The sequence below is a fragment of the Papilio xuthus genome, unplaced genomic scaffold (genome assembly GCF_000836235.2).
Source record: "Papilio xuthus unplaced genomic scaffold, Pxut_1.1 DF826923.1, whole genome shotgun sequence".
Taxonomy (NCBI): Eukaryota; Metazoa; Arthropoda; class Insecta; order Lepidoptera; family Papilionidae; genus Papilio; species Papilio xuthus.
In genome coordinates, this window is record NW_013531726.1 from 5,868,337 (window position 1) to 5,881,578 (window position 13,242).

Genomic DNA, 13,242 nt, shown 5'->3' on the forward strand with positions numbered 1-13,242 from the left:
TCAATCGTTGCAGAGTCAACGAAGTAAGTTAAATGTATCCTATGTCTTCTTTGAGGCTATATTCTACATCAATGGCAAATTCAATAGAGATCCATGCAACCACTCTGGAGATACCTTCTAACAAAATAAATCTATGCATCCAAATATTCGAAGTAATTAGTAATATTTGTTGTGTTTGAATATTTTCAGTTTCGACTTCAAGGGCATCATTGACTACATCTTCTATAGCAAGCAGTCGATGACGCCGCTCGGTCTGCTGGGCCCGCTCTCGCAGGACTGGTTCCGCGAGCACAAGGTCGTCGGCTGCCCACATCCCCACATACCTTCAGGTACTTGTCCAGTAACTTAGGTTCACCAGTTTTCCTTCACCAGAACAATCTGTCTTTCGTCGTTCCAGTCCTCATTTCTCAATATCTGATTTCTCTTACCACATTCTTCATAGTCGAATTCTTCAAATTTCCTATAGCTTGTTTTTGTGGAGTTTTTTTTATCATGAATAAGCGATAATCCCATCTGATATTAAGTGGTGATGTGGCCGAAGGATAGTACACGCTCGCTTAGTCAATGCCTATTCACTCCACTCTTCAAAGCTCCCACATAATACTTGGACGGAGGAACTGTCGCTAGCAACTTGTTTTAATTCTTTGCATTGCTGCAGGGGTATACCAAATGTATTGTTTTATTTCAGATCACTTCCCGCTGCTGGTGGAGCTGGAGATGTGTCCGAGCACGAGCAGCAACTCCAACGGACTGATCGGGCGCAGGTAGCACCCGTCCCCGCGCGCGCCCCGCCGCACCCGCACCCGCACCAGGCACCACCACGTCGCCAGTGCCCCCGTGCCCGCGCCCGCACTGCCCTAGTGCCCCGCAGTGTCTCAGTGCCCCGCACTGTCTCAGTGCCCCGCAGTGTCTCAGTGCCCCGCAGTGTCGCAGTGCCCCGCAGTGTCTCAGTGCCTGACAGTGACAAGTGAAAGTGACAACGCCGGCTGACAGACAGGACGGCTGTGATAAATAATACCGCATTTAAAATATCGGTGAACCCTCAAAATAAATACCGCACTTGACTAGTTAACTATCTCCCCTTAGTGTAGTTTTAGTGTGAGAGACTCGCTAAGGGATTTACTTAACGCTTAATTATTTTTTTTGGTCTTTCGAGCACATATTTTTGGCGCACATTTTACACTGATAATATAATTGCGGTATTAAAAATACAGTGCTCATAAACCCGCTATAATGTTGACCAAACTATTGCTTTTGTTGTAATGTCTAAAGTAAAAGTGCCGAAGTGGGATATGTAATATTAATATAGTTGTATGTAAGTATTAAAATGTTTCGCGATATCCTAAACTATGAAATGCCTTTGACGCACGCAAAGTACAAAAAACATATATATCTTAAATTTTGACCAAACGAAAACTTTGAATGGAATGATGATGGCACTTTGACTTTAGATTGTACTATGCAGTTGTACTTAGAAATTAGAACTTTATGTGATATCCCATATTAATAACAATATGTCGTTTTCTTAAATTTCATTTCGAATCTCTTATCTTATTTTGGAATTAAAATCAATCTTTTATCCCATATTTAAATATAAGCCAGCAAATATAAAATTTATTATTATTGACAACATATTCAAATATTACATAATTTAATTAACATTTGATTTAAATGATTAACTGTTGGTTTCTGAGACCAAAGGTATTTGTATAAAACATATCTTCATCCCTATCATTATTGACAAAATAGAGATGAAGATATGTTTTATATGGGAATTTTGGTCTCAGAAACCCATGGTCAGAGAGTTTTTTCATCATCACTTAACCATTTACCGTTCATCTGATTATATGTGACATATAAAAAATTTTAATTTATATATAGAACAATATGTTATATAATATAAGGGATATCCATTTAGTTTTATATACATATATATAAAAGAATCATCTTCAATTTAGATTATGTATGCCTTAATGTGCAATCGTAGTATACTTTCGCCTATTGAAATGTATATGTCTTAAGATTTTTGTATAGATATATAGTGATATATAAAATCTCTTGTCATATTATCGCTATTATTAGTAAAGTATACAAAATTAATGAATTTGTATTAGGTGTTCAATTGTCATATATATTTATCTATTCTCTCTTAGTTACATATAGTATTTTCACATATAACCTTCATATTGTATACAGTCGAACCAGGATAAACGAGAAACTCTATAAGCCAGATTCATCTTGTCTCGACAAACTCTACATGAGAGGATCTCGGGTTAGAGAAACAATTGGTTCTTTGAATTCTTGCTTATCCCGGACAGAATGTTGCTGTATATGTCAATATTAAAATTTTTTGACCTATGCTTATTCAATCGACTTTAAATGTACTAAAATTGTAAAGTAAAAGAGATATATTTTCAATAGTTAGTGGGGGTGCTTGTATCCGTAGTATACAGTAGGGGAATAACTAAAGAAAACTTGTCGGAAAAAACCGCTATGAAATCTCAATAGCTTAGTTTATTTTCTCATAGCAGCTTTTTCTATTTAAGCAAGTTATAAAATTAAATTTCGAATTAAATTATATTAATATTAAATGAATGGATACTTGTTGGGAAGTGTCAAACGTCCATTTACCAATTAGTGGTTTGAAAAATTCCTCCACTGTATATAAGTTAGATTATATATTTAGTATGGGTATGTGTGTATGACAAGTTTTTGTATGGAGTTCATCCATTATGTAGCTTCTGCCTTATTGCTCATTTATTTCGGAGATCAGTGAGACTTGTGTTTTGAGTGTCAACAATTTAATTATTGTCTATAAAGTGATATTGACAACAGCATGTAGATCATCTATGGTAACTCTGTGTTCATAAAATAGTAGCCCTAAAATTGACTATGGCAACTCCATCATTAACGTCATTTGTCATTTGATAACGTTCAAATATGTTTGACAATATTTTTTTTATCAAAAATTCATCTAATTATCGCAAATTCCGACAAAAGCTTCAAATAAAGCCGTATTCAAATATTTGACAAATCTTGACTAAAAATTTTGTTCCTTTAGAATGGACTTTTTCAGTATTGCCATACAGAAAATTACATTTTGTAATATTTTGCAGAGTTATCGTGATTGGACTATACGGCAAGCTGTTGGAATGTTAATTATAAATATAAATTTAATATATAGGTTTCAATTTTGAACACCATTATTAAGCAATTCCATGTGACCTGTAGCTACTGCCTAGATGTTTGTGAATGCAAATAATTAGTAATAGATGTGCAAATTATTTTTGATACTTATTAAAATGACTATTTGAGAAATGTTGACAAAACAAAAATTCTTCGTTGATATTTTAAACTGCCTTTAGTGATATCACTTTTGTGGACAAACTTATGAAGTATTAATTCATGCTAAGGTTTATGTGCAATCGATGTGAATGTAGGTTGAAAAAAAATGTTTGTTATGTTTATACAAACTTATAAATCCTTTGAAAAAGATTATCGCACAGACGAGTGCGCTAATTTGCGCGTCTATTTTATTTTATACTTTGCGTGAATCGGAACGCTTACGTCACAATGATAGACGCCAAATCGACGTCTGTAAGATGTCAATTTGGCATTCATGATTTGACATTTTGAAACGTCAGAGTACGTCAGCTGTTTGTTTACTTGAATCTTTGTTTTATGTACGCTCTCAAATTATCATCTCAACGTCTCACTGGTCGGTGATTTTAGTATTGAATAGTTTTGGACCTCTTTTGCCACAATCTTGTAATCATGGTCTGATCTGTCTGTCCGTTTGTGGTATGAAAGTATGTTTCGTTGCGGGTGTATTTGGGCGTCGCTTGCGATGGTGTCATGGTGATATGTGGTGTGGGAGATGTGATGTTGTGCGGTGTCAACTCAGAACAAAGTCGGGCGACGATCTTAGGTTAATTTTGCATCTTGTGTCCAGCAAACATCTCAGCGAGACTATCCCCCTTTCCGGTTCCCTATTTTATTTAATTATTTTAGTGTAGAGTTTTAACGTCTACACTAGAGTAATATTTTTTTTCAACTAATTCCCAAGAGTTTGTATCGCCGTCGAACATATCCTTTTAGTTTTAAGTAGGTTCTATATGTGACAATTTTTGACTAAAAAATATAGCAAAGCTTCACAAAATTTATCTTGATGAAGTATTTGTTCCATTTGCATTGACTCAACTCAGTATTCGCGTCGCTTACGATATGGTCTGAATTGTTTTTAATTACGAAGGTAGATGCATATTAATTGTTAGTTGTAGTAAGCTTGTAAATTGGTTATAATTTAGGGGTTTGTTCGTCTGTGAGGCTCTATAAAGCGGGTAGCATACTGGCGTAGTACAAATGTTTGTGTGAATGTATGTATGGTGGGCGTGGCTGGTGCGTCAAGAATTTATCCCGCTTGAGTTTGTACGCCATTAAAAGATCCTGTTCGGAGAATTGCAATATTTCTCTTTGTCTTCCTATTTTCTATTTTATGAATTTCCAATAAGCTGATTCTTTAAACAATTTTTAGACCTTGGGTTAGTAATTATTTGACTGTTAACAGAATTTGGATTTTTATTATCATATTTTTAAGACTAAAAATTTGCAATATTCCGGACTAGATCCAGTTACTTTCTGAGATGTATCGAATTATAAAAGCCTAGTCATCACAGAGATCGGTCAGTGTCTCCCTGAGTGAAGATTTTCGATGGATTTTACGCACTTTTTAATGTTTACTAAAGTTTTGAAATCATGGTAGTATCTTTTTTTCAGTTTGAAATTATTTTGCAGTACAAACTTTTTTCTTCACTGTATTTGGATGTTAAATTCACTATATTGCCTGTTTTTGACTGAATTTAGGGTGACTTAATGTCTGTTGCGTTGTACTATCCAGTTTAAGTATGATTTTTCTTTGCCTTTAACTGAATTCAATGAAAATGTTACATTTTTTTAGCCAACTTCATAAAGTAAGTTGTCATTTTTTTTTATCATTTCAACATTTTAAAAATTTTATTCACATAATTTTCTTAGAAATTTCAACTGATAGGTGCTGTTTTTTTTTAATAATTACTTATTCGATTGTGATAGGGTTGTCTTTTCTTGTGATCAATCTGGTATATAAATAATAAGCCAAATCATGTAAAAGGGTATATTGAATTATTTTCTTTTAGGATTAACTGAATTCAAATGAAGTTTTATATGAATCAAATTTTACTACTGATGGTTAATCATTTTTTTTTTTAAGTACAGATAGTTTTTAATGTCATATCATTGTAATTTTGGTCGGTGTTTTTTTTTTGTAAATTTTTGTAGTTTAAGTCTGTGCAATATCGGATCTAAATTCATAGAGTACCTTAGAGCACAAATTAAGTATAATCTTAAACGAATTCTGCAATAATATATGTAAATGTTATCGCTTTAGAAGAATTTTCAATCTTGGATAATATTATTTTTGATTCATAGTGTAGTTTTGACTATCTTGAGTATTCTAAAGGCGTGATATTTATTTTTGTAATTTGAAAACAGTTGAATATTAAAATCAATGTACAAAGCATAATATAGTTATAGCAGTGAACAAAATAGATATATAGAAGTTATATAAAAATGTGTGTATGTCAATGAAATGTTCCATAGTTTGTGTATGATTTGGCTTATATACCCCTTCAAATATTTTTTACATTTAGTTTTGACTAATTAATATTTGACTTAACATACTTTCGTTATGTGTGCGGATTCACTAAATGGATCTTATATTAAAAAAAAACATTAAAAATTATTATTTTTTTAAACTGTTTAAATTATCGCTAAAATTGGATAAAATCTTTTATTTAAAGTTTTTATTTTAACTTTATTAATTTTTACTCAACCCACCATCAATATCAGTTTTAGTGGAAAAGCACCTTAACACGAATAAACCCGAGAGCTTTACTTAGCTTGTTTCTATAGCATGTGATCTCTTTATTTATAATTCAATTTTGATGGACATTTTTACTTTATTATTAGTGGGGTAGGTTCAGTGTATCGCACATTACTTATTCTGTACAACTTGCGGTGGGTTTTCATTGACGAAACATGTCTACAAAAACATACTATCGTCTCTCGTGACAAAAACCGAGACAACAAGGGTGTCCCGTTTGACTAATCTATTCCGATCTATCGGTCCAATGGGAAAACCTCAATCGGATTGGTCCAATGGCAATCAACCGACAATATGTCTTTGTACATGTATTTGGCTAGTGGAAACACCACAGTTTAAATTTACCCATACAAATACATAAAAAAAAAGTTTATCATGTGATTGAAACTCCTTTCTCAATGTTAAATTTATTCAAACTTGTTATGGTTAGTTGTAGACACGAAAATTCGTTTATGTGCTATTTTGATTTAGTTAATATCTTAAATTAGTTTTTTTATTGTTTTTAATTTTTTTTTAACGATGAAAATAGTTATTGCATTATTTTAGTAAAAATCTTATTTAAATATTGTCGACAATATTCTGGGACGATCCAATTTGTGTTTGTCTAGAATGATCTTTCCCTTTTAAAAATTAAACTCAGACATTTGACCTTGTTATGTAAACTTCTATAGTTATAATTCTACAATTCAGTTTCTTTTGTCTAAGGAGTTTCAATGCGATAAGCAGTTTTATCATCATATATTTTGTCTGTACATTGATTTTGTAAATATTATTATCTAATTGACGCTTAGCAACGGACAAGTACCAGCCGTCTGGACTTCTGCGCACACTGACTATCGGGGAGCCTATGGCTTACATACTAGCGTTTAAAACACTGCAGATGGCACGTCAGGAACATGAATACTCTTCTGTCCGGTGTGCCAACTCAAATGCCGGTTTCTACATGATGTCGATACAACCACTGACTTTCTAAATGGACTGGCTATAAGAGTAATATTTTGTGCTTGTTTCATTTCCGTCATTTTGGCGCTGATGGTAGCGATTACAAACGTTGGTGTGGAACTGTCACGTAACATCAACAGGCGCGTTTAAATCAAAGAAAAAGCTGCCATTTCCAAGCAATAGCCTATCCATTTATATGGATAAGTGGATACAACGTACAACTTGATTTTTTTTTGTATTTTCTATGTATTTGTTGTACTATTATGAGCTATAACACGATAAATAGGTATTTCGTTTTCTACTGTGATGGAGTATTGTTATAAAAAATTGTCTATAACGCTAGTTGTAAGCGTATTTCGGTCATTCCAAGGGCGCCTATCGAATTAGCTCAATAAAAAGACTGTTTGAGACTTTAATGAAAAGATAAATATCATAATATTGTGAAGAAATATTTTCTGAAGCGACTCGACAGAGAAATTTACATGCGTTTTCGGTGTGATATAGATAATACCACTCGACTCACTAGTATGTAAGGACAAATGCTTAACGTCACTGTGATAGACAATACAAATTTACCTGACAGAGAGACACCAATACATCTAATGACTTTACACGGTTTTAATGATGAATATGCAATGTTATTTGTAAACTCTCAGATTGTAAACTGTGCCTTCTTTATTGTTCACTTTGTATATTTAAACTTTATATATGTAGCATTCGTTGCGTTATATTTGGCTTGTTTACGTACCGACACGTGCTACCGGTCCAAAGGTCTGACATCGACTGACTCCCCCTCTCTCCGGCATGTACTTATGACGTGTACGTTTGAGACAAACAACACTACGTTTATGCATACACTACATTATACTTTAGAATTTGACAGCAACTGTTAACTTAGATTTAAATAGCTCTCAAGTGATTCAGTACTATTCCATAAATATTATGTAGATCATGTATTTATACTTTTAATTAATAATAATCAATTATAAATCGACATAAATTTATAAAAAGTTGTGTAACAAAAACATCTATAAAACGAATAATGAATGTTAACCATTTGTATACTGCAATTATTTTTATATTTAACATGCGAAGTCAATAAAGAAGGTACAGTAATGGTAATGAATTGTTAAAGTACAAATAGTATGTGCAGAAGTTCGTCCGCGCCCGGCCCTGTCCGTCGGGCGAGTGAGCGCGCGACGTGCGCGTGCGCAGTCGCCCGCGTGCGAGTGCGCCTGTGTGTGAGTGCGTGTGTGCGTGAGGCCGCGCGGCCCGCGTCTCGCTGTTCTGTTTGTTGACACATTATGTATATTTGAATGATTCAAATTATAAGAGAATATGAATTTTATTGCTTGTCTTTTCTTTTATTACCTTTGGGAAATCATTATTGTGACCACCAGCCGGACAAATTGCTATGAAAAAATATGCACACTTTTTATTTATAATGCCTGCTTGCATAAGTGTCAGTTCTATGCCAGTGCTGATTTTAAATGCTACTGGCATAATGTTCAAATGATACTGAAATGGTTTGTTACAAGAAAACTGGAAAAGATGATGATTAAGGTGTTGGGATAGAAATGCTTTAAATGTCCACTCTTTCAACTATTTATTTAAAACTCTTTAACACCAATATCGTTTTCCAACAGGTAAGTGCAAATATCTTTTTCCGTTTTTTATGACTTGGGTAAGAAAGAGCAAAAAAATTTACCTATTCTATTTACATAAAGAATACTTAACTCTACATTTAAATATATTTGAAAACAACATCCTGGAAGCTATTCACAGTCTGCAACTCTAAAGTAACAGGGCACTGGATCCAATTGGACAGGAGTTCTTCAGTGTAACCAAGTAGGAAATACATCTTAGTTGGTGATACTGCTCGTCTTATGATTGCCGCAACTCTTATGTGGTTAAACTGTCTTTTTATAATAACCTGAAAAAATAATTATCAGCTTCTAATATAAAAAAAATGGTCAAATTTTATGTGAATTTTTAATGTTAGAAAGTGATCAACAGAAGAACTTAAATGAAAATAATATTATATAAAGTTTTTACTTTGACTTTTTAATTTTTAAAATGTAATAACTCACTTCACTGCAAACTAGTCCATGCCAAGTGCCTGTCATAAATCTTCTGATAAACTCATCCTCTACTGCAGTCTCTGATCTGCGCAAGCCGTCCTTTAAACTTGCTGTGAAATTCAAATTAAAATAATGAGTAAAATCTTTACACTTATATATTATCCTGATATAAAACTGATACATACAAGTATTCCATGAGTTCCAAGACTTCCGGTGAGCGATAAAATGTGGAGGATTAGCCATTTCATATGTTAAAGGTCTGTCCCTTTTCTTCGTAATTCTATATTTGCCCGAAACAACACGACACAAAGGTGTCGATGTATGTATTTGTGATGCTAATATTGGAGCCAGATTGATAAGCTGACCAGCTCCTAGTTTAGGCTGCAAATTATGGTTACAGAATTAGTTTTTGTGGTTACAACACTTTAACAAATGGTTTAAATTTGGCAATTTTACATACCTGAATAACTTTTAACATTGAAATATTCATTCTGTATTATTTTGTAGTTACACTCTTTTATAATTAGTGAAAGTGATTACTTTTAAAAACAAATATATTTTTATTTTTAAATTGCAGTTATAGGTTATTCTTATGTCAGTGATGACAGTTTTTGACGTGTGACAGTTATTCGGGAAGATGTTACGTTCCATTTTACAAAAACATTTTAAACCTAAACTGAAGGTAAAAATATTAAAGCAAAAAAAAACAAATATTCGTTTGTATTGTATACAAAAAAATTGCTTTGATTTATTAAACTTTCTTTTTAAAGTTCATATTCCTAACTTTTCATTAATTCCATATTCAGACTCCAACTGATTGTTATAATTACGAGTAGTGTTGTGTCCGAGAACCTATCGTTACTTTTCTGTTCAGCTACAAGATAAATTGTATACTTTACTATGAACGTTTTGCACTTTCTTTCGCTTGAAATTTTTACATTTTACTGCTATTACTTATCACTTATGCAAACACAAGAATAAAAAACTACACTAATTATATTGTTATTGCTGGTAAATTGAAAATTAAGTGTTAAGATAATTAAACTCTTATCTCGAAAGTTCTAAAACCATTTAAAGATTTATGTTAAAAGTGGTCTAGCAAATGTGTGTATGATCTTTTAAACAAAATGAGTTTTTCCTTTACTAAGGGAATTATTCTTTTTGCACTTTTATGTTATGGAGGAGGTAAGAATCTATGATTACTATAATATCGAACCAAAGCTATATTTTTAATGTTACAAAATTATTATTTAGCATTCGATGAAGTTGCGAAAGATGAGGGGAAAAAATTGGTCATCAAAGATATTATGAATAAAATTGGAAAAATACTGACTATAATATCAAAAGCACCAAATGAAGAGAAACCCAAAATATTATTACAATTAGAGCAAAAATTAAGACTAGCTGCGACTCAATCTTTCGGAGAAGATGGAAGGAAATATGTAGATATAATAATGGAAGGGATCAAAACTAAGGCTCTCCCAGCAATGAATAGCAAAAATGAAAGGAGCTTCCGGGAAAAATCAGAAGACTCGATTGACAGCGAAGAACGTATTGTAAGAGACCACTTGGCTCAAAGGGTGACAGATAAAATTGATTCATTCGCTAAACACTATTTAAACCAATTGCATACAATTGATGAAAAACGTGCCTTTTTAGAAAATGTTAGGAAAAGAATGCTAGAAGTCGCTCGGGTAAAAAAGATAGCATTACGAACGGTTGACAATATTGATTATAACGAAATAATTACAAATAGCATAAATGAAATTTTAAAACGACATATTTATCAAAATTCAAGAAGAACAATGAGTAATTCCGAATACAATGAGAGTGTAAAACAAAATGTTAGTAAATACTGGTCAGAAGATAAAGGCAAAAATAAAGATGATTTAGAGCAGTTGGATACAGACTGCGTTGTTACTATTGCGATGATTTGTTCTGAAGTAAATTATTTAAATAAAATTACTTGTCCTGATAAAGAGAAAACTTTTGAAGTTGATAACATTTGTGATGGCATTGTCGATTGCAAGGATAGATCTGATGAAAATCACTGTCGAGAACAAGGTTGGAATTTTTTTTAATGAGAACGGCAGGATATTTTATTGTTTTTTTATAATCATCGTATCCGTTTTTCTTTCAGCAACTAAAAAGTTAGATTACGCACTAAACTCTTTGTTTGAAATGAATCGATCTTACGAGTTAAATTGTGCTTTGGGTAAATCAAACGATTCTATTATTCAACAAAAGATAATACGCGATTGGATAAAGGGTCAAATCGATGTAGTAAAGGACTATAAAGATGGTTTCCGAGAGAGTAACACGACTCAAAGCAGTGAGGGAATCGTAAAAAAAGTTTCAGAAGCTTTAAACAAAGTGATGTTAAATCTGGGTAAAGGTGTTTGTTCGCGTCAAGAAAAATCAAGTGCACTGGTTGATAATTCTCGTAGATTCAATCGTATATTAGACGAGGATCTAGAAGACGTTTTAAGGGAAAGCGCGCTATACCCGAAATCATGTACTTGCGAGAAAGACCGTTGTGTTTCTCGCACTTGTGTCAAATCCTGTCATGAGGCCTGCATTCTGAAGTATGATTTAAGTCGATGGAGTTGTCCAGGTGTTAATGGATCAACGAGCGTTCATCTGGATACAATATGTGATGGTAAACTTGATTGTTATGACGAGTCCGATGAAGATTCATGTAGTACAGGTATGTTAAAATATTTTGTCATCGAATAGATAAATAAGTTGACTGTTCAAGTAAGTAATCAATGAAACTTTACTGGGGTGAGTCAGTTCCACCGCCGATGTGTTCTTAAAACCGTCATTTTCAAATTCGTAAGAACATTTACACATTACTTTACAATTTTCTATACCATTTAATATAAACCTAAGTGTAAAAATGTAAACTTAAGAATCTAACACTTCTCTTTCATATTCAGGTAAAGGAAGAGGCAAATTCGAGGCGAATGTTGGATTTCAACAAATCATTAAATTACTAGAAATGAAAATGGCGTCCAAAGAAAATGCACACGTGAGGAATGATTTACTTCGTTTGTACAACTCAATTTACAAGCTGCAGCATTTACTAATGGAACCAAATATCAAAATTGAAGAACTTAGAATTCTAAGAAACAAATGTTTCGATTTATTAAGTCTCGTTTATGGAAATTATATCAAAAATACTTACAACGCAAACCATGTCGATGAGATGTATAAGTTTCTGAAATCGGTCAACGAAGTTGTTGTCAAAATTCTAAAACATTCGAATACAGGAAATAATAAAATAATTTCTTCTTACGGTTGTATTTGTAAGAATAATAAATGTATAAAGGCATACTGTTCTCCGGAATGTGCTAGAGCTTGTGAAGTTGAAAAGAAATTGAGTAGATACAACTGCAGAGGTAATAAAAACCAGACAATACCTGTAGAAGCAGTTTGTGATGGTAAAAAAGATTGTTCTGATGGTGATGATGAAGACACATGTACTGGTGAGGAACTATCATGATTTCAAAACTTTCATATTCTCAAACTAAGTAGCTATCGACTTTAACATCGTCCGCATGGATTAAAAAAGGGTCTTGGCAGACAGACAGACCAACGGACAACAAAGTGATCCTTTAAGGGTTTTGTTTTTTCGTTCCGATGTACGGAACTCTAAAAATTGAGATCTATGAACTATTCCAGAAAAGTCTATTCATGTTGCGTGTCACATCCTTATCTGTTTGGTGGAACTGCATATGTCCAATCGTCGATACTTCGCATTCATAATTTGGTTAAGATTTGAAGGCTATAAAGAGTCGTTTCCTTACAGCGGACATTTGTCGCCGTCACCATTTCTACTACCTTCGTATGAATATAAAGGACGTAGGAAAGAAGCAAGAAGGGACCAATTTAGGGGAAATGCTAAAGTTTTGGAGAACAAAGGTAGCATTTTTAACTTTAATATTTGTCGAAATTGTTCAACGAAGTTTGTTAAACATTTTTAAACTTCACAGGCAACATCCATGCTTCTTCTAGCTGAGAAATTGGGAAGACCAAGCGTGCAGTTCTATCAAAAATTGGTCAAAGATATGTTAAAAGATTTAGTTCACGTCTACGCGGCATTCGACGTTAATAAAAAGAAGACCACTAGACCTGCATTTGAAGAGTTCTCCAAAGTATCACAAATAATTATTAATGCTAAGAAATATTGTTCAAAGTGAATAAAGATCTGGATTGATTTGACCTTTTTTTGTCTTACCAAACTAAGGTAGTAATTAGCTAGAAAATAAAATACAAATTCGTTGTTTTCATGTTGCC

At 33.0% G+C, this 13,242-nt stretch overlaps 3 protein-coding genes across 6 annotated transcripts in view; 2 read left to right on the forward strand and 1 right to left on the reverse strand.

Annotated features, from left to right (window-relative positions):
- The window catches only part of twin (CCR4-NOT transcription complex subunit 6-like twin), a 160,868-nt gene extending 159,297 nt beyond the window's left edge, over positions 1 to 1,571 (forward strand). For all 4 annotated transcript variants that reach the window (XM_013318475.1, XM_013318474.1, XM_013318476.1 and 1 more), the window contains 2 exons: positions 190 to 329; positions 689 to 1,571. In XM_013318475.1, the coding sequence (XP_013173929.1) occupies positions 190 to 329; positions 689 to 768 (220 nt within the window). In that variant the 3' untranslated portion in view covers positions 769 to 1,571. The remainder of the gene's footprint in view (positions 1 to 189; positions 330 to 688) is intronic.
- A 6,878-nt stretch (positions 1,572 to 8,449) lies between these two features.
- mRpS24 (mitochondrial ribosomal protein S24) lies at positions 8,450 to 9,439 on the reverse strand. The gene is made up of 4 exons (XM_013318542.1): positions 9,404 to 9,439; positions 9,129 to 9,324; positions 8,953 to 9,053; positions 8,450 to 8,795 (listed from the first exon to the last, which is right to left on the reverse strand). Exons 1-4 carry the CDS (start codon positions 9,431 to 9,433, stop codon positions 8,607 to 8,609), a joined length of 516 nt encoding a protein of 171 aa, XP_013173996.1. The 5' UTR covers positions 9,434 to 9,439; the 3' UTR covers positions 8,450 to 8,606.
- A 561-nt stretch (positions 9,440 to 10,000) lies between these two features.
- Positions 10,001 to 13,150, forward strand: LOC106122416 (uncharacterized). Its single transcript, XM_013318361.1, has 6 exons — positions 10,001 to 10,128; positions 10,198 to 11,007; positions 11,084 to 11,650; positions 11,883 to 12,431; positions 12,755 to 12,867; positions 12,939 to 13,150. The coding sequence occupies exons 1-6, from the start codon at positions 10,071 to 10,073 to the stop codon at positions 13,143 to 13,145; spliced, it is 2,304 nt and encodes a 767-aa protein (XP_013173815.1). The 5' UTR covers positions 10,001 to 10,070; the 3' UTR covers positions 13,146 to 13,150.
- The last annotated feature ends 92 nt before the right edge of the window (positions 13,151 to 13,242 follow it).

Coding starts and splice junctions, on each gene's coding strand:
- LOC106122416 (XM_013318361.1), top strand. CDS start 10,071: ATGAGTTTTTCCTTTACTAAGGGAATTATTCTTTTTGCACTTTTATGT. Junction 11,651..11,882: donor TGAAGATTCATGTAGTACAG/GTATGTTAAAAT, acceptor TTTCATATTCAG/GTAAAGGAAGAGGCAAATTC. Junction 12,868..12,938: donor TAAAGTTTTGGAGAACAAAG/GTAGCATTTTTA, acceptor TAAACTTCACAG/GCAACATCCATGCTTCTTCT.
- mRpS24 (XM_013318542.1), bottom strand. CDS start 9,433: ATGAATATTTCAATGTTAAAAGTTATTCAG. Junction 9,325..9,403: donor CAATGTTAAAAGTTATTCAG/GTATGTAAAATT, acceptor CATAATTTGCAG/CCTAAACTAGGAGCTGGTCA. Junction 9,054..9,128: donor TTGGAACTCATGGAATACTT/GTATGTATCAGT, acceptor TGAATTTCACAG/CAAGTTTAAAGGACGGCTTG.